Here is a 20150-nt window from a genome sequence, read left to right as displayed (position 1 = left end):
TTTTCTCCCCACAGAAAATTATTTACAGGCTTATAGCTGAAAGGGCAACACTCTTTGTAAATAAAGCAGGAGTGTACATATACATACAGTATATACACACACATATATGTATATACTGCCATCTTGACTGTGTGCCACTGTAGTTCAAGCTTCCTCAACCTGGTGCCCTTCAGATGCTGTTGGACTACAAGCCCATCAGACCCAGGAAGCACAACTGTGCTGATAGGGAATTGTAGTCCAAAGCACCCAAAGAGCACCAGGTTGGGGAAGGTTCCTGTAGCCCTTCTTGCCCAATCCAGAGCCCTGAATTGCAACGTGGGCTTGGCAGACAGCGTAGCCTCGCCTTTGTGTTCACGTAGAGAAGAGCAGAGGTGCAGAGGGTGGTCCAGGTCATTCATTCGGGAAGGTAGTAGAAGCAGATGGAGACACAGATGTTGTTCGGAAAGCAGATGTCAATGCACAGGTAGATGAGCCGCTGCTTTGGAGGACCTAGAAGTAGAACAGGTGTGCGGCGGGCACGGTTGGTTCATGGACGACATCCAAATGCGGAGCATTTATAGTACTATTAAAATGATTTTTTTTGGGGGGGGGGAGGCCGCTTATTAACGCAACTTGCAGAATCTGGAAAAAGGCAACCACCCACTTTCAATAATTTTGCATATTTAAATTTCAAGAAGCAGCTTTCAGGCTCTGCTGCTATACATCTCCCATCCAAGAAGACACCTGCAAAAGGCTCCAGTGTTCCAGAAGGGGTGTCTCCCTACCTCTGAGATCTTAAGACAGTGGGAGACACCCCAGCTAAGGGACTGGAACTCTGCTCAGCAGAATGAATGCAAGCCTGAAAGCTCTTAATTGGATACCTGTTGTTGTCCACCTTTCTACATGGTCCTCAGAATACAACCTGGTTTGGGATTATTTGTATTTACCCTAGCTGATATAGGGGCATGCTGAGAGGCAGGAGTTTTTGAATTAATTATATTGTTATCCCACCTTTCCCTTGAGGTGGTTTACATGCCTCTTCCTCCTCTTTATTAAATCCTCACAACATGCTGCGAGATTCTGCCTTACACAGTCATACCTTTAGTCCATGAAGCTCAGTATTCTTTACACTGACTGGCAGCCGCTGTCCAGGGTTTCCCAGACTTAGAGATGCCACTGGCAATTGAACCTGGGACCTCCTGCATGCAAGGCAGATGCCCTACCACTGAGCTACGATGACCCTTCCCCAGCTGGCTGTGTCTGTTTGGGGCTGGGGTCCAGCAGCCCACTCACCGTCTTTCTTCTTGACCCAGTAGATGGGCGCCTGCCCACACAGGGACCTGACAGCCTCCCCTGCCTCTTCTGGTCGCACCTGCCTCCCTGGCACGATCCCCAGGAACTCACGGTAGTACTGGGTCCTGTCGTTGGGAAGCGGCAGCTGATCCACCTTGGCAGGAATAAGAAGCACCAAGTGTCAGGGCTCTGCATTCCTTAATCCTTCATTGGTGACCATCAAAAGGAAGCAGTGAAGAGATGCTGGTATAAGCCAACCTTCACTCCAGCTGGTGCCCTGCAAAAGTTTTGGACTACAGCTCATATCATGGCAGTGCTTGCCGGGGATGTTGGCAGTTGTAGTGTAAAACTGGCTGGGGAAACCCAGTCAGGTGTGCAGAGTACATTGTTGTTGTTGTTTGGAGGGCACCAGCTTTGAGAAGGCTGCTGCAGACAGATGAACACCAGCATCTAGTTCTGCCAAGGGGTCGGGGACTGGGGATTGCAGTCATGCCATTGCCCCAGGCCACACTGACCTGTCCTTTTTTAAAAAAAAAGGTAAATATTTTATTGATCTTATAATAAAATGGCATTGTTCAACTGCAACAAAACATGCAGAGCATTGCATGCATCCATCCATAAGACATATGAGAAAGAAAAGTGGCAAGTGACTGAATCATCACCTTCAGCTATCCATGGCATAATAACCTCTCCTTTAGTAAGTGTGAGGGGCTGGAAGTCTGACGTTAACAGTCTTATTATTACAACAAGGGACTGCTAGATTAGAACAATGGCCCATCTAATTCAGCATCCTGTTTTCACAGTAGCCAACTAGATGGCCCTATAGGAGATCTGCAGCCAGCAGGATCCAAACACGAGAGCTCTCTCCCCTCCTGTGGTTTCCAGCAACTAGTATTCAGAAGCATTGCTGTCTCCAACTGTGGAAGCAGAGCATAATTGATAGCCCCTTCCTCCATGGTATTGTCTAATTCTCTTTTAAAGTCATCCAGGTTGGTGGCAGAGTCGCTGCCTCCTGTGGGAGTGAGTTCTATAGTTTAACTACGTGCTGCATGAAGAAATTGTACATTTTAAAGATTTATTTCCTGCCCTTCACCCCAAGGTCCCCAACTTCACTTCTGTTTACACAGCTGACATATGGGAACCAGACCTTTTCAAAACAGTCTTTCATTAACAAGGTTGCCTGGTGTCTCACATTCCTCCCCATTTACTTTCTTCCAAAGTTCTGGGGGAGCTTTGGCAGAGCTGGCCACGAGCGCTGCCTCCCTGCTAAATGGAAGTGGTGGGGAGAGTGGTAAACCAACCCCACTGAGCTTTGTCCTGATGTTCCTGGCAGAACAGGGGCCTCTGTCTTTCCGAAATCAAACCTCTGCCCTCGCCCCTCACCTGAAGCCATTAACATTTTGTCTGGAGGACTCTTATGCATCATTACTCAGACTTATGCTGCTGTGGAATCCCTGACAAAAGCACCTTTGTTTCCTTGGCTTACTGCAATTGCCCACGAGCTGGAAAGAGGGTTTCCTCTCCTAGTCTCTGGCCCCCTCACCCACCACTATGTTACATTTTCGTCTCCTTTTCCTTTTCCTTAAAGGAAATGGATAGGAGTAACCCACTCATCTTGGCTAAGAAGGCAGAGAGAGAATAATTTTTCTCCCTCTCTCATAACACTAGAACTCATTGGCATCCATTGAAGCTGAATGTTGGAAGATTCAGGAAGGATAAAGTGAAGGACAGCTCTTCTTCATGCAGCTCATAGTTACCTACGGAACTCACGCCCACAGGAAACAATGATGGCCACTAACATGGATGGCCTTAAAAGAAGATTGGACACATTCAGGGAGGAGGAAAAGGCAATCCATGGCTACTAGTCACAATGGCTATGCTCTGATTCCATACTCAGAAGCAGCAACACTTCTGAAAATGAGCTGCTGGAAGGGACATCTAGTTGGCCAGTGTGAGAACAGGATGCTGGACTAGATAGGCCACTAGCCTCATCCAGAAGTGTCATCTTATGTTCTGAATGCCCAACAAAGACATTTTGCTGTTGACCAGAAGGTTGGTGTTTTGAACCCACCCAGAGACAGCTGTAGGAAGGATTCCTGCATTGCAGGGGTTGGGCTAAATGACTCAAGGGGTCCCTTTGAAATCTACAGTTCTATAACCTGTGGCCCTCCCGTTGCTGTTGGGTTTCCAGATTCAATGGCTGGCCAACGGTCAGGGATGATGATAGAAACTGGAGTCCAGGAAGATCTGGAGGGCCACAGGTTAGGCACTCCTGATTAAGATGCATCCTAAAGGGAATGAATAATTTCCCTTTTAAAGCCTTCTAAGTTATTGTCCTTCACCACCTCTTGTGGGAGATGAAATATTCCTGGCTTTCCAGGTGATGCTTCTTCAAAATTCATTTAAACTAAGAAAATAGACAATAGACTATAGGGAATCTGGATTCTACAGAGGCTGCTTCAGCATTCTGTGCTTACCCTGTGTTCTGACAGGTTGAAGGACATCTGGACAGTGTCTCGGTCTCGGTCATCCATCATCCTCAGGTAGCAATTGTTCTGCTCTGAGGGCTTGTAGCAGACGTAGCCCTGAACAGAAGAAACCAGATAAGCCTGTTTTGTTTGTTGGCAGGTTGCTTGATCCACTAAGTAAACATAGTCCTGTCTTCTCTGCCTCCTGTAGCACCAACCTATGCACTTGGGGGAGCTAATATGTGGCCCTTGAGAGATGCTGGTCTCCCAGTCCCAGCATGGCCAGTGGGCAGAGATGATGGGTGCTGTGGCCCAGCATCACCTGAAGGGCTGTGAATTAGCCACCCCCGCAATACATTCTCATAGTTGTTTTTCCCCCCTGAACTTCTCTCAGCCACAGGCTCCAAGAGTTGCTCCAGTGTGTTTTATTTGCGCAGAAAGATGCAGAGGTTTCTGATCTGGAAGCCACATCCTTCCTGAACTGGAAGTTTTGACTTCCAATACTAAGCTTCACGGCTTAGGTGGGCTTTGTGGCTGCACCTGCAACTTTTCAGCATTGTGCACCCTTCCCCCATCCCCTTCCTCACAATTTGGAAAGGCAGGAACCACCAGGACACTCACATTCTTGTTGTCAAACAAGACTGACGTTGTTTGGTTACTTGGGGAAGTTATGCAATAAGTAACTGTGTTCTTGGACTTGTTCATGAAAGCCGACTGGTTCATCCGGGACCCTGGTCGGTTCTGGAAGTTTAACCGGACAACCTGCAAAAGAGGCTATGAAGATATGCAGTGTTAAGCCTGGATGGGGGGTGGGGGTGGGGAGAAACTGCCTGGGCTATCGGCTGCAGCAAGATTCTGTGCGCTCCCCTCCCTGGTTCTTTTCTTGGGTGCGTGCGTCTGGCAACAGCCAGAAAGAGGAAGACTTATGTCTTTCAGCTCTTCAGCTTAGAAAACAGATGCCTTAATGGAGTGTTTGCAAGGAGGCTTGCAAAATCACAACTGGTGCAAGAAGGGAGATGGCAGGAGTAATGCACTTTTTTTCAAAACAGAAGAACATGTTGCTGATGCAACGCACAGGGCAGATAAAAGAAAATGCTCTCTCATGTGCAACACATACTTGTTTGTACATAAATCATTGCAAGAATACAGGGATGGGGATACAGATAAAGAGCTTTCCAGTAGTAGTAATATAAAGCAATAAACAAATCTAATAAATCAAGTCCAATTGAGTTCAATGGGACATACTCCCGGGCCAGCATGCTGAACAGCCTTCTCCCAACCTGGCACCCTCCAGCTGTAAGCAGCTCATGGGAGTTGTAGTCCAAAGCATCAGTGGGGTGATGGAGTGGGCTGGCTGGCTGCACTGTTGGGGAATGCTGGTATAGAGGACTGCAACCTTATTTTGCTGATGACTGATGAACAGTTTCAGCCACTCCTGCAGGCAAAATGGGATGGTGAACAGAGTATTGCGTTCCCAGGGTAAGGGAATCTCCTTACCTTGGGAGATGTTTTTGCGAAGCTGAGAGTTGCTGCCACAGCAATGCAGATACTTCCACAGATTAAAATGACAGAAAGAACAACCCAGAATGTCCTGGAAGGGCTTTTGGATTCTGCCGGCAAGGCTCTCTCCTAAGAGCCAAGATAAGCCCATCAGTCAAACAGAAGCCAACAAGTTGAACATCAAAAGTATTAGTGGGGAACACCACATACAAACCTCATTTGAAGGACTCCAACCCTTTCCTATTCTGCTCAAGAAAATGAAGTACAATAAAATGGCATGACATAAATGCAAACATGGATGTACTTGATGGATACAGAAGGTATAGTTATGCGATATAAGCCAGCTTAGGGCTTGCCTACCCAGTTTATATGGTAGTAACCTGCCCTGGAACCTAAGGACAGGTAATTAATAATAAATTATTATTATTAATGTTTTGATGACATGGAAATTAACTCATTCTCATCCCATTGCTGGATGAGTGAGCCATGGTTTTCCTAAAGCTGTGGACTATGTAAAGATAGGTAATACAAGGTATTCAAAATGTTTTTTGTCATGATCCACAGGGATTCCATGGATTGTACATCTTCCTCTTTTCCTTCCCTTGATATCTAATTCTTTGTATTACTTTGGTGTTCAAGTTGTTACTCTAAAAAGCATAGGGATCTCAAGCAGTGTAGTTATCAGTTTTTGGAGAAGTCTGGCTTGATTTAAAATATTTAGTGCACAGAACTGAAATTAAGACAGCAATCCTATGCAGGCTTGCTCAAAAACAGGTCTCACTGTTGCTCAAAAACAGGTCTCACTTTACTCCGAAGTAAAGGATTGCAGCACAAAATATTTAGGCAGGCTTTTAAACTAAAATGTTTAATACTGTACTTTGCCCAATGCAAGAGATTCAGAATATTGCCTACACAAAGTATAAAACAGTCTTCCCCAACCCTGTAGCTTTGATGTTTTGGACCTGTGCTGGCTGGGGCTTATAGTCCAATACATCTGGAGGGCACCTGCCTGACAAAAAGTATTAGTTTAATGTTGATGGTAAGACTTCCTATAACTTATATAAGTCCCCTAAGATTATGAAAGATTTCAGCAAGTTTGATCATCCTGGCATACGGAGTACCTTCAATCTCCAGGAACACCAAGATCTGCATCAATAGTCCTGGAGTAGGAATAGCCGACATGGCGCCCTTGCGATGTCGTGGGACCACAAATCACACTACCTTAGACTATTGGTATTGCTGGCTGGGGCTGATGGGAAGTGGGGGCCCAACATCTCGAGAACATCACAGCGGGTACCCCTGTCCTGGGGCAATGAAAGGATTTGGATCAGAGCATTCTCTTAATTCCCTTTCTCAACCTGTATCTCTCACTTCTACCCTGATCCCAAGACGCCCAGTTGAGAACTCCCAGTTGAGAACTCCAGGTGTCCCAATAATGTGGGACGCAATCCATTTGCAAGTTTTCCTGTGTGTTACTCCACTCCTTTAAAAGGAAAAATCCCAAGAGAAACAGATCAGGAACCCATTAAGGGACATTTACTGCTGCCAAGGAGTAGCAGGTGCTGGGTTGTGGGGGGGAAAAAGGCGGCAGGGTACTTACTGGACAGGGGGTGATGTGGGCCACAGTCTGTTCCTCCATTCTCGATGCCCTCTTTGCTCCTCTGACTCTACCTTCTGACAGTATAGAGCTTGTGCATTATCAAATCCCTCAGAATCCGGTTTGAAACCCGAGAACATGCCCCTTTTTGCTGCCCACCCTGGCACCTTGACTTGGAGAAGGAGCCACGTGGTGGTGAAACGTTAGATGCTCTAAATGGTGGGAGGGAACAGAGGCTGCAGAAAGATGCTGTCCTGGGCATGGTGATGCTTTCACTGTCCTTCCTTGTGAGACAGCTAACACATTCATGGGGAACACAATTGGGGGCTTTGTGTGAGACCTTTGCATTCTGGCAGCCGCCCTTGGTATGGGCCAGACATCTCTCTCATTTGGGGTGAGGGGAGGGAAGGAAGTGAAAACAAGTAGAGAAGAGTGCCAGCCTGCCCAGAGGTCTGAGACATCTGCTCCTGGAGAGAACCTGCCATTCAGACCCGTCACCTTCCGAACCTCTGCAGCGCATAGAACCACGACTCTCCTGAATTAACATGGTCAGAAACAGGAAAAGGTTACTTGATGTGATTATCAAATACAAATCTATTTTAGTATTGCATATCAAGCAAATGGGTCTTTTTGAGGACTCTGAAGAGGAAGTAGGAGGCAACTTTGCGATTTCAACAATTTGGGAAACTGGATCGTTCCATTTTAAGATGGCAGCATGGTCATTGACACCGAGAATGATCAAAAAAACCTTCTGGTTTTTTTTGCAGAAGGTGGGGAGAGAGAAAAAATGTTGTTTCTCTCAAGCCATGCTTGTCTGCAGCTGGTCAAGTTTTAAGATGGGAGTGTGAGCAGAGGTAGCACACATTCAAATGAGGCACTTTCAGGTGCTGACAGTTTTCAAGTTGCACCAGACTCCTGGGAGGGAGGAGGAGAGAATGGCTGATTCTCCCTGTCAGTAAAAGCAAGTAGCAAAGTGGGCGCATACCTATGATAGGTGGAGAACAGGAATAAAGAATCCAAAGGCCCATAGAAAGAACCTCTACTTGTAGAGTCAGTGGAGAAGCTCACCACACTGGCCCAGTTTACTTTGTTTCACAGTCCAATGAAATGCCCTGAAGCCTTGGCTATTTCCACAGTGAGCTTGCCCCAAGATCATTTGGGGCAAGGCTATGATGACAGCTTGTCATCATCGTCTTATGAAGCACCTGCCATCTTTTGCTTCCAAGCTATTTCTTCTGGCAAAAGATCATACCACTGTCCTGCGGTGTTTGCTTGAGGCCCATTAGAAAAAGGGGTGGGGGCCAGAAGAAAAATGCTTTCATGCCGACATGCTCATTCTCATAATTAACACACACACTCGTGCATTTCATGGCCCAAGGTTAAGGCTGGGCACATTTTCCTCTGGCACCATTTCCTCAGAACACCCATTCTGCTCCTGCTCAGCTGTGGCTAAACAGCCCTTTCATGCCTCTAAATAGCTAAAAGCAAACCAGTAATCAACTTTGTGATATGTAGCCAAATACCGGCTCAGGGTGGTGAATTCTTTGAGGAATGTGCTGGCTGGAACTGATGGAAGTTGTAGCACAAAACATCTGGAGATTTATTTTCACTAAAAATAAGTAAAAACATGCTAAATTAGATCTCTATTGCAATAGGACACTAATTTTGAATCCAAAATTTTTCAGAAATCCAAAACCTCCAAGGATGATGTGACAGGCATAATAATAATAATAATAATAATAATAATAATAATTTATTATTTATACCCCGCCCATCTGGCTGGGTTTCCCTAGCCACTCTGGGCGGCTTCCAACAGAAAAATAAAATAACCGATTAAACATTAAAAGCCTCCCTAAACAGGGCTGCCTTCAGATGTCCTCTAAAAGTCTGGTAGTTATTTTTCTTTTTGACATCTGGTGGGAGGGCGTTCCACAGGGCGGGTGCCACTACCAAGAAGGCCCTCTGCCTGCTTCCCTGTAACTTGGCTTCTCGCAGCGAGGGAACCGCCAGAAGGCCCTCGGCACTGGACCTCAGTGTCCGGGCAGAGCGATGGAGGTGGAGACGCTCCTTCAGGTATACTGGACCGAGGCCGTTTAGGGCTTTAAAGATCAGCACCAACACTTTGAATTGTGCTCAAAAACGTACTGGGAGCTCAGACCTGATGGATAAACCACAATTGGCCATTATTTTTGAGCCTAGTCTGTATGTGCAAAGAAGGTACGGAGTTCTAAAAAGGGAGATTAAGGCTGCAACTGTAAACAATAAACTCCCCTGATAACAGTAGGACTTATTTCTACATAAATTTATATAGGATTGCTAGTCTCATTTTACCAAAAAACAATTCTCACTAACCTTACATTAGGAACCAAAAATTCAAACTATTAATTTGAAACAGGAAAGAACACACAGCCAATTTAAATAAAAGAAAAATCTTATTCCCACTGGTGTCTACTGGATATTTATAACATTGCACAATTTAGCTCTCAAGCAGGTCTCTTCCACATTCGATCATGACGCTACAGACAATTCAAATGAAACCTTATGGAGGTAATGTGAATTACAGTAAAAAAAACCAGGGTAAAAGGTTTATTTTGCATATTATTTTTGATGAACATGAGTGAGGTTCATAGCATGCAGAATTAAAAAGTGACAACACAAAGAAAAAAGAGAGAGACTTATTGTTTAATATGACTCAAGAACAGGACTGAATTTCCCCCGATGCTTTTACACAGACTGGTTGGTCTTTCACCAGCACAGTTTCACAACAAGGGAAGAAAGAGTGAAAAGTGGTGAAAGGCTCTACTGCATGGCTAGTAAGTCTGAGCAGTTGTTGACAGGTTTCTAAACAACATTTATCATATATGGAACAATTCCTCAATCTCCCCAGATTTGCATAAGCACAAGTCCTAGCAAAAGGACATCATGTTATTTTCAAGTCAGTCCAAACAGAAAGAAAGAAACAGTTTGCATCATCATCGAAGACGGAGAACAACCTTTAGGCTTACAAATCAGTTCAGCAAGTCTAAGAAGAAAAAAATTCTATTGAGATACAGATTATAAAGGGCACCTTGCTGGGTGGGGGTGTGTTATTGTGTATCTTTAGCACTTCTAGGTATGTATCAATGCTGATCCTATAATATTTATAAATACAAAATATATTTCACGGTGGACAACACAATTATTGCTGCATCAAAAAGTGGCAAGTTCATGCAAGTTTCAAGTGTCTGTGATACAGGAAGCATAATCTGCACACAATATTGTCAGAGATATTTGGGCAATGTTTGGAAAATGAAAGCAAACAAGCATCATCTGTTGTTTACCCAAAGTGAGTGCTGCTTTTATCCTTACATTTCCAAATCTGATTTCTTGAGCTGTTATTACACAATTTGGCATTTAGTGTCACAAGGACAAAACTAGGCAGACACTTCAAGAGTGCATTTAATCATGTTTCCTACAAAACAGCAAAACAAAATGGCTTGAACACCCATTTTCAGCAGACAACTGGTGTCAAGGTGGATCTGCAAAGGACTTCCAATGTCCTCTGAACAACCCACTATTAAGATTTTAATAGGAAGCACAGGGCAAGTTACTGTAGTTGCTTCATCAGCACTGACTTTAAAATGGCTTAAAAGCAAAATGGCACCTATTTATGCTAGAGGATGCCGCAGATGGTACAATTTATGCTTGGGATCATTAACTACTACAACTTGTAGCAAGACCTTCATGTGACTGTGGCATTTTTGTAACTTTGCATGTGTAATTCAACCATTAGCACAATTTGGGAATCCTCAAATGATCCTTACTTAAAATGGTGCTTCATCTTGCAGACTGGGCAGGTATTGCTGTGGTATGTACTGAAGAACACAAGCAAGATCTTTTAGAAATCTATTGATATTTCTCCTGAACAATAAATTCTATTTTTGATATATTATAATTCACTTTAAAAATAGACATCTGTTCTTCACATCACTATATATATATTTATACACACATACACACACCCCTACTATCTTAGAGGAATAAATGAAACACGACAGCATCTTTCATGTTTTGCATATTGAAGCGAGTGCAAATGGCTGTGTGGAAAGGCGTAACAACAAAAGTATTGAACACACAAGTGATTTTCTATTTCCTGGAATCACATCTGAAGCAGGCTGCCTAAAACCAGGACCTGAGTAAGCATCAAAACCAAGCTAAAAGTCAAGTTCTACAGGTCAGAAAAGAGCAATTGCCCTCCTACTGCTCATTTCCCTGAATTTCCCACATACGAGGATATAGTTTCCACAAAGAACCACAGTGAAAAGTTTTAAGAGAAGCCTGCCCGATCCCTTTAACCCAGCTGAGCAAGACTCTACCCTGATGCCATTAACACTGTGGTTGTTTAAAGACATACTTAATGCTTCACAACATCTGAAAGCTAACCAACACAACACACTTCCCTCTTTTTTCCAAAGTGCATTTTAAAGGAATTTGTAAACAGAGACCTTGAATTCTAACTTACACACTAAAAGTCTCTGAAGTTGCAAGCAGCAATCATGTGCATTGCAGTAATCGAGGTGATACTACCAGCCTCGAGCCACTGAGGGTAAGGGGGTGGGTAGAAGATACATTTTTAAAGCTGGAAAACTTCCCTTTTTTAATCCTGGAGGGTGGGGAGAAGGTCGGCTATGCTATCAACATAGTAATCGGGGACTAGGTTTCTCCGCTCAGGACAATCACTCTCTAAGTGACCTTTTACTTCTTCTAGGGTGGAGACCCCTGTGAGGGTCAGAAGAGTTGTCAAGCCGCAGTTGTTGCCCATGAGGATGTCTGTGTCCAAGCGGTCGCCGACCATGATGGTGCGAGCAGGATCGATATTGAACTCCTTGCCCACACACTCAAAGATGTAGCGGTTGGGCTTGCCGATGATGAATGCTTCACGCTCTGCTGCCGTCTCCACTGCTTTGACAAGGCAGCCAGTTCCTAAAAAGAGAAGCAAAGCAATTGTGAGCCAGATACAGCATTGATGAACAAGTGCAAACCCAAAACTCATCTCAGAAGTCTATAAAGCCTGTCAGTGGGGGAAGCCAGCTGAGCTGTGAGAACCCAGCTATGTTGTACTAGTAAAGAAGGCAAACACTAGTCATGCGCTGAGCAATACCCAAGCAGGGAATCATACAGAAAACAGTGTCACCCCCACATTGGCTGAACAATGTAAAGTTCTGTTCCTCAGAAATGTTAAAGGCAATTTTTCAGGTCAAATCTGCCAAGCCTCACAGATGATCCCCCCCAGCCCACATCTATCATAATCTCTGCACCATTTTAAAGTAGCTGTTGGTACTCCATAACAGCCACTAGTCGGTACATTCCACTGGACAACCCCCACAGTTAAAGACTGACATAGGATGGTCATACCATGGTGTCTGACAAATGCTGAAGAGACCCAATTGAGAGCAAAACAACTGTGGGCACTTTTTTTACACCTGTGGGCACTTTTTTTACACCTGAAGCAACTATTCACCCAGATAAAAGACATTAAACATTTTTTTTAAAATGAAAACATCTGCCCACATATCAGGAAGCAGCTAGTGTGGTGGGCCTAGCAAGGCCCTCCTCATCAGAAAGGCCTCCACCTGTCTTCACCCAATCAGAACTTTGTCTTCATTTTAGGGCTCCTACCTCTCTTTCATGTGTGTTCATCCACTACCAATGGTATCTCTGCTTCTGCTTTTCAACTTTTTGTCCAACCCAGACATGGAGACCCTACAACCCATGGGGCTAATTAGGCCTGGCATGGGTTCCAGATTGGCTCACGAGGCCATTTTCCCCAAACCATGAACACCTACCACAGACACTACACCAAATGTGACATCAGGTGAAGGACAGATGGAGTCACAGCTTCCAATAAATAATCCAAAAACTGAATCTGGCACATTCTGCATTCAGGACAAGTGCTCTACTATTAAGCTACAGCTATTCGCCAAGCAACATCTGAAGGGCACTAAGTTGGGAAAGGTTGTTGCAGTGTGCTGCCCACATACCATAAAAGAACTGATGCTGGAAAGCAGTTACCAATGTAGCAGGTCCTGAACTAGAGAGGCTAATGATCTAAGGGAGCATCCTCTGTTCCTAATTACAGCTCCCATCATTCCTCACACTTAACCATACTAATGAGGGCCAACAGGAGTTGAACAAATGGGCTAGAGGAAGTTTGGGATGAGGGTTAGTCTTGACCTGAGATGAGGTATAAGCTCTCTATGCTCACTGAGTAATTTAGGACTACGTAACCAGGGGTCCCCAAACTAAGGCCCAGGGGCCGGATGCAGCCCAATCGCCTTCTCAATCCGGCCCGTGGATGGTCCGGGAATCAGCATGTTTTTACATGAGTAGAATGTGTCCTTTTATTTAAAATGCATCTCTGGGCTATTTGTGGGACATAGAAATTCATTCATTTTTTTCCTTCAAAATATAGTCTCCCCCCCCCCATGTCTGAGGGACAGTGGACTGGCCCCCTGCTGAAAAAGTTTGCTGACCCCTCTATCTCAACAGGGTAGTGATGATAAAAAATGGGCTGGATTTCAAAAATTGCTTCCAATACACAGATACAGGATAACAAAATATGTTTTAAAACATTAAAAAGCAACATTCCTGCAGGGGAAAGGCAAGGGAGACACTTTACTTACTTCCCTACTCAGCCGGTCAAGTTCTCCTTTTTTAAAGGGAAATTCTCTTATGCTGAATAGGCTTCCTCATGAGAAAAGGGAAAACTTGACAGCTATGGCCTGCGCCTATCACATTCTGCATGCACTCAGATGTAGCCAGACACAGGCCAAAATTGACACTGTACATTTAAAGCAGTACACCACTTTAAATACTTGTGGCTTTGCCCAAAGACTTCTCGGTGCCATGATATATTGTTAAGAGTGCTGAGCATTGCTAGACCACCATTCACTTCACATAGCTACAATTCCCAGAGCTCCCTTGGATGAGGGACTGATTGTCACACTACACTGTGAATTGAGGCAACTAGAGGTCTACTGACAACCCTCGGCACCTTTAACCACAGCTCCCAGCTTTCTTTAGGAAAAACTGTGGCTGTTCAAGTGATATTGTAGCGCTTTAAATGTGAGCGTGTGAACGTGTCCCCAGTCACGTCCTATGCTCGCTCAGCCACCTGTACCCTTCCGGACGGTCGCGCTCAGCTGGAGCTCAAATGCGGTCTGACGCACTTAAGCACGCGGGAGCGCGCGCACATACACAAGAACACGCGTGTACGCACCGGGGACGGCGCTCCCTCCCTCGAGCGGCAGACGGTTGTCTCGGTTGGTGCCCACCAGGAGACACCCGTCGCGCATCAGGTAGCGCAGGGCCAGGCAGAGCTTGCCGTAACTGAAGTGCTCGTCGTAACCCACCAGGACCGCCCGCACAGAAGGATCGAGCGGGGCGCGGGAGCCAAAGTTGGCGGACCCCGGTTCGGGGGCGGGGCCCGCGCCCAGGTGCGCCACGCCTACCGCCTCCAGCTCGGCGCTGAGGGCGGCCCCGCCCAGCACGTAGGCGGCGCCTCCTGCAGGAAGGGCGTGGCTCAAGTAGCGCGCGGCGCAGTAGGCGGAGCCGAAGACCTGCCGCGTCTCGGCCGGCGGGAAGCCCAGGCGCTGTAACTTCTCCACGTAGGCCTGGCGCGTGCGCGAAGAGTTATTGGTCACGTAGCACAGCTGCTTCCCGGCGCCCGCCAGGCGGCCCAGCGCCTCCGCCGCACCGGTAATCGCCGCCTCGCCCCGCCACAGCACCCCGTCGCAGTCGAACAGCACCGCCTTCGCGTCCCGTAGCGCCGACCGCGCCGCGGCCGACGATCCCAGCCGTTCGCACCGCTTCGTCATCGCGGACCTGCTGGGATGGACGGACTGAGAGAAACCGGCGCTGCTTTCTTCTCACGACTTCTCCTTGACGTCGATTGGCTGGGAGGCGGCGCGAGCTGGCGCTGATTGGGCGGGGCCAGTTTTTCAGGCTCCGCCTCATCTTGCGCCTTGAGGGAGAGAGTGAGGTGACCGCAGCCTTTAGACCCCTGCCTGAGCCCCGCTCACCGTAGCTGTTTTATTGGCCGAGATGAAGCGAAGCCAGTTTGCTATTGGGTGAGACGCCGTCTCCTCGCTTCGTTTGCTCGGGCTTCGTCCGCATTTGCGAGGTTCCCATTGGCCTAGCCGAAATAGAGTCTTTCCGCCCTTGCTCCTCATTGGCTGCGGTGCCGTGGTGGCCCTGCCCACTTCAGGTGAGCTGAGGAGAGGAAACCCCGAGCTTCGCCTCAATTGGCAAAAGTTCGGGCTCTGTGGCCCCGCCCCGTGGCGGCGCCGGGCTCGTTGTTATGACGACACGGCCGTAAAGCCGCCATCTTGATGGTTGCGGCGCCTTGCGACATGGAGGCCGCGATGGCAACGAGCGCTGGGCCGGCGGGGCTTACGGCAGTTGGGCCACGGGGACAGGAGTGTGCGGCTGAGGCTGTCTCCGGCGCGAACCAGGGGCCCGCCGCCTTCCTCAGTCTCCCGGCGCCTTTCGGTGAAGAAGGTACCGGCTTGGCAGGCAGGGATGGGGGGGGAGGGGGTCACTTACTCTCTCTAAACTAATGTCCCTCCCGAGGAGGAATGGGTGCCCGTGGTCCCCTCAGCTCTTTGCGCAGCCCGCTCTTGGGCTTGGTCGATGCAGCAGCTCGTTAAGCCACCGAATAAAGGCGAAGGCCAATACGATGGGGGAGTGGAGGCCTCTCTCTTCTGAGAATTACGCTGTCGCGCCTGCGCTCCTCCTGCTTTGAAGCGAGGAATGGCAAGCGTCGCCTTGGGGAAAGGGTGCCACGCAGCATCCCTCGGGTTCCTCGCTTCCAGCCTCTACTACTCTCAGAACTACTACTCTCTGAGCCTCAGTCAACGTGGCCATGCTTGGGGTTGATGGGAGTTGTAGTCCAAGACATTTGGAGGGTGGCAGGTCTGCAAAAGCTGCAGTGAGGTTTCAGAGTCTATGTCCCCGAAGTTTCATTTCTTTCTAATCTAGCCCAACACCTGTTCTTTTAAACAGCATGGATGTGGATGATCAGGAACACTGTTTCTTCTAATGTGCCTAAGTCAGAAAAGTAACATGACAAGCTTGTTTCTTAGCCAGAGTTGTTCAGTTGTAAAATAGCTCCTGCCTACATCTTTTCTATGAGAAAGCATGCATTTCATGGTCACATGCAAGAGAGGACAGTGGAAGTGCTGGGAATGGGGATTTCAGCAGTGTAACTTGTTGTGCAAACTGCTGTATTGAAATTCTCTTCTACACAGCTTTTTAGGGTGCAGGAGCTCTGCCCCTTTTTGCACTTGACCCTTATTAAGCATTGCAAAATCAAGTTCTAATCTTAATCAATGTTAAATTCTTCTCAGCTTGTGTTTTCACATTTACTGGATGCTTTTATATCAGGGTGTGTCCTCAAGCTATCCTATCAGCTGCTTGCCAGCACCCAATTTATACAACTTCCAATCATATAATGACCAATATAAACTAGAAACCAGCTGGTCTGAATGCTTTGTCTTTAAATAGTCTTGTTATTCCATCTGAAGATGGTGACAGTTTTCTTATCCTTTGAATTTTAGATGAAGATGACAGGCACAAGTGTGGTCGGTGCCAGTCAGAGTTCACTTCTTTGGAAGAATTTGTACAGCACAAATTACAAAAGCTTTGCCAGAGGCAACAAGATACTACAGCAGTAACAACCCCGGCAAGTTTCCTGAGAAGGCGATGGCTGGATTCTCTTCTAGCCCTGAGACTGCTTGCTAGGACAAGTTTTCTCATTGAGGGCAGTGGGTGGGGGAAACGCATGACAATATTACTCTGGTAAAGGTAAAGGGACCCCTGACCATTAGGTCCAGTCGTGACGGACTCTGGGGTTGCGGCGGTCATCTCGCGTTATTGGCCAAGGGAGCCAGCGTACAGTTTCCAGGTCATGACAAAGCTGCTTCTGGCGAACCAGAGCAGCACACGGAAACACTGTTTACCTTCCCGCCAGACCTATCTATCTACTTGCACTTTGATGTGCTTTCGAACTGCTAGGTTGGCAGGAGCTGGGACCAAACAACGGGAGCTCACCCCGTCGCGGGGATTCGAACCACCGACCTTCTGATCGGCAAGCCCCTGGGCTCTGTGGTTTAACCCACAGCGCCACCCGCTTCCCTAATATTGCTCTAGTAGTAATTTGGGTAATTACTGGATGGGTTTGGGGGAGGCTTAGGTGTGATGCCTGGAAAATTCACAGAGATGTCTTTTTTTCAAAAGTCCTACTGCAAGAGTGGCAGAGTAAGTCAACAGGCTACTGTTGAAATCAGTAGTGGGAAGCCTCTGGCCAGTGGGCCTAATTGGGCCTGGCATGGCTCTTAGTTTGACTTGTGAAGCCATTTCCTCCAAAGCACACCTCCACACCCGATGTTAGGTTTTAAGGCGTCTATGAACATGATTCCAAAGGAACCACTGAACCTCAAAAGGAGCTCCCAGGTGTTCCTTTGCAAGCAACACTTGTTTGGTGTAAACAACAAACCTCTTAGGTCAGGCACCCCCAAACTTCGGGACTCCAGATGTTTTGGACTACAATTCCCATCTTCCCCGACCACTGGTCCTGTTAACTAGGGATCATGGGAGTTGTAGGCCAAAACATCTGGAGGGCCGCAGTTTGGAGATGCCTGTCTTAGGTGTTTGGCTGCACTAGGGAAATTCTCCATCACTTTGGTGAAGAGTGAATAAACTGTGAGCAGAGAAATATTTTAAATTTTGCATCTCTCACTGTTTGGCTATAACTGTTGCAAAATGCATTCTCTTACTAAAACTCAGTTTGCTGCACAGGTCATTTCATCTGTTGAAGAGCCTATAACTGTAGCTCATATAGTTGTTGAAGCTTCTCCAATAACAGAAGAAATCAGCAATACATCTGCAATACTAGGTAGGTTCACCAAAATTTCTGAGGTATTTTGAGTGTGTCAATAAACTTGTAGCAAGTACATAAAGGTCAATCAAACAATATAAGCTTGAATTCCATAATCCTTTGACAAAACCCCCTAATAAAAGCTCCTAAGTAACCTTTCCATTCACAGCTTGTCATGGGGATAGATAACTGGTGAAAGAACAGCAAACAGATTGTAGGAGTAAACAGTTTTCACAACAGAGGAAAATGCAGTGTTGTTGCTCAGGGACCAAAACTATTAAACTCTAATAATTAACCTGGGGTTTGATGAAGCAGCAAAGTTTCCAGATGAAACCAAATTATGCAGGATGATGAAAATCCAAGCCAAAAATGAGAAATGTGATGGGTTCTCCAAACCAGGTGAACAGGCAGCAGAATGGCAAATGAGGATCAATGTAAGCTGAGTGCAAACTGAGGTACATAAGTTAGGAGAAAAGAACCCCAAGTTCTGGGTGCAATGAACTGGCTGTCCAGGAAAGAGAATTTGGGGTTGTGAGGAATAACTTAGTAAAACTATCAAATGCGCTTGCAGTGAAAAAATTATGCAAGACAGTATTATGACAAGAATCAAAGTGGTCATTGTCATAAGACCTTTATGCAGACTTTGATAGTTTGTATGGTTTGACAGTATCTGGTTTACTGTGTAGTGTTCTGGTTGCAGATAGTGGGCACATCAAAGAAGTCATTGTAGCTGGAGACCATGTATTTGAAAGCCCAAATGGCCACACTGATGGTGACACTGGAGAGGGGCAGGACAGTCCTGGAGGCCCAGAAGAAGGGGCCTCCATGGAGCTCATCAAAGTTAAGCTGTTGGTTAATAAAGAAGGCCGATACGTCTGTGAACTGTGCCACAAGACATTCAAAACGGTATGTTTGAAGTTTGTACCAGATCGTATAAGGTAGTGTTGGACAAATGAGAAAATACTGTAGATATTTGCATTTATTTATTTACAGATTTATTTATTCATGGCATTTGGGTGGCTTGCAATAGACAAGTAAAAAACTCGAATCTGAATACAAGTAAAATGTTGCCAAACCTTCAAAATCGAAACCAGATTTTAACTTATGTATTCTCCATCATTTTTGCCTATACAGTCGTACCTCGGAAGTTGAATGCCTTGCGAGTCAAATGTTTTGGCTTCCAAATGGTGCAAACCCGGAAGTGATTGTTCCGGTTTGTAAACGTTCTTTGGAAGCTGCACGTTGGTTCCTGAATGTTTTGGAAGTTGAACGGACTTCCAGAACGGATTCCGTTTGACTTCCGAGGTACGACTGTATGTTTGTTTTTGTGTGTGAATATATGTGTGTGCTTGTGTAGCTGCAGCTTGAAATTCTCCATTGGTTAAAACAGGTGATCTGTGTGCCTGGCAGCATCACCAATAGTTCCTTTCTCCTTGCTCCAGGCCAGCATCCTCAAAGCTCACATGATCACTCACAGCAGCAGGAAGGATTATGAGTGTAAGATATGTGGGACATCTTTCAGGACCAAGGGCTCGCTGATCAGACACCATCGTCGTCATACAGGTGAGAGGACAGATTGGTTTGTTATAAAATCCATAATGGTGCTATGTGTATAGAAAACCCCTCAATGCTTGGTGTATAATGATTGAGTCAGAACGGACAAACCCCCTCTGCTGGAGACAATGGAAGGCATGAGAGCCATGCACTAAGGCTCCAGTTTGCTAGCACTACCAAAAGGATGCTACTGTGGATGCTATGAAAGGAACATCCCATCAGGATCCAGTCATGTCATCCCCATCTGCTTCCTCCTCTGAGAGAAGCAGAAGAGGGAAGATTTCTTAGCTGGAGTCCATGGGCCATTTTCTTCCATGTCATAATTCTTGTCTTTTACTTCTCAACTTGTTAAGATGAGCGTCCTTACAAGTGCAAGAAATGTGGGAAAAGCTTCCGAGAGTCAGGAGCCTTGACCCGGCACCTGAAATCCTTGACTCCTTGTACTGAGAAAACCCGCTTCAATATGAACAAGGAAATAGTTGTGAGCAAAGAGGATTTAGCAGCAGGTCAGTGAAAAAACCAGCAGCTTGCCCTGCTGTTTGTACAGTTTTGTTGTCTTTCATTGAGAGTATTCTCTCTTGTTCCAAAGCAAGATGCAGCTCATGTTTGTGGCAGATCTAGAAGGCAGTCAAGTAAGGTGGGACATTTCTGACCTTATGTGAGGGGTGTCCCCTGTGACTTTGCCTCTGTTTTCTGAGAGGCCCTTTCTTGTAGAGTAGCATGGTGGCTAAGCAAGTAGGCTCTGAATACAGAAATCCAAGTCTTGCCTCTAGGAGGCCTTAGGCATGCCACAACCCGCAACATGCCTACTTTAAATAGTTGCTTGTAAACAAAATGGTGTTTG

General features: G+C 46.3%; 3 protein-coding genes across 5 annotated transcripts in view; 1 reads left to right on the top strand and 2 right to left on the bottom strand.

The window, feature by feature from the left end:
- Nucleotides 1–2: 2 nt before the first annotated feature.
- BRICD5 (BRICHOS domain containing 5) lies at nt 3–5656 on the bottom strand. 2 transcript variants are annotated; one of them, XM_035131152.2, is made up of 5 exons: nt 5238–5656; nt 4362–4514; nt 3750–3857; nt 1273–1426; nt 3–489 (listed from the first exon to the last, which is right to left on the bottom strand). In XM_035131152.2, exons 2-5 carry the CDS (start codon nt 4461–4463, stop codon nt 395–397), a joined length of 459 nt encoding a protein of 152 aa, XP_034987043.1. In that variant the 5' UTR covers nt 4464–4514; nt 5238–5656; the 3' UTR covers nt 3–394. The 2 variants fall into 2 exon arrangements, with proteins under 2 accessions (XP_034987043.1, XP_060138892.1); XM_060282909.1 differs by lacking the exon at nt 5238–5656 and having other exon boundaries at nt 4362–4903.
- A 3612-nt stretch (nt 5657–9268) lies between these two features.
- PGP (phosphoglycolate phosphatase) lies at nt 9269–15102 on the bottom strand. The gene is made up of 2 exons (XM_035131151.2): nt 14096–15102; nt 9269–11799 (listed from the first exon to the last, which is right to left on the bottom strand). Exons 1-2 carry the CDS (start codon nt 14691–14693, stop codon nt 11474–11476), a joined length of 924 nt encoding a protein of 307 aa, XP_034987042.1. The 5' UTR covers nt 14694–15102; the 3' UTR covers nt 9269–11473.
- E4F1 (E4F transcription factor 1) overlaps nt 15099–20150 on the top strand; it is an 11802-nt gene continuing 6750 nt past the window's right edge. Inside the window, exons 1-6 of one of the 2 annotated variants that reach the window (XM_035131133.2) lie at nt 15099–15375; nt 16434–16558; nt 17674–17770; nt 18453–18658; nt 19195–19315; nt 19660–19812. In XM_035131133.2, the coding sequence (XP_034987024.1) occupies nt 15207–15375; nt 16434–16558; nt 17674–17770; nt 18453–18658; nt 19195–19315; nt 19660–19812 (871 nt within the window). In that variant the 5' untranslated portion in view covers nt 15099–15206. The remainder of the gene's footprint in view (nt 15376–16433; nt 16559–17673; nt 17771–18452; nt 18659–19194; nt 19316–19659; nt 19813–20150) is intronic. The other variant, XM_035131134.2, reaches the window with a different exon arrangement.

This window comes from Zootoca vivipara, chromosome 14 (genome assembly GCF_963506605.1).
Source record: "Zootoca vivipara chromosome 14, rZooViv1.1, whole genome shotgun sequence".
Taxonomy (NCBI): Eukaryota; Metazoa; Chordata; class Lepidosauria; order Squamata; family Lacertidae; genus Zootoca; species Zootoca vivipara.
This window is presented reverse-complemented; position numbering and strand designations above follow the sequence as displayed.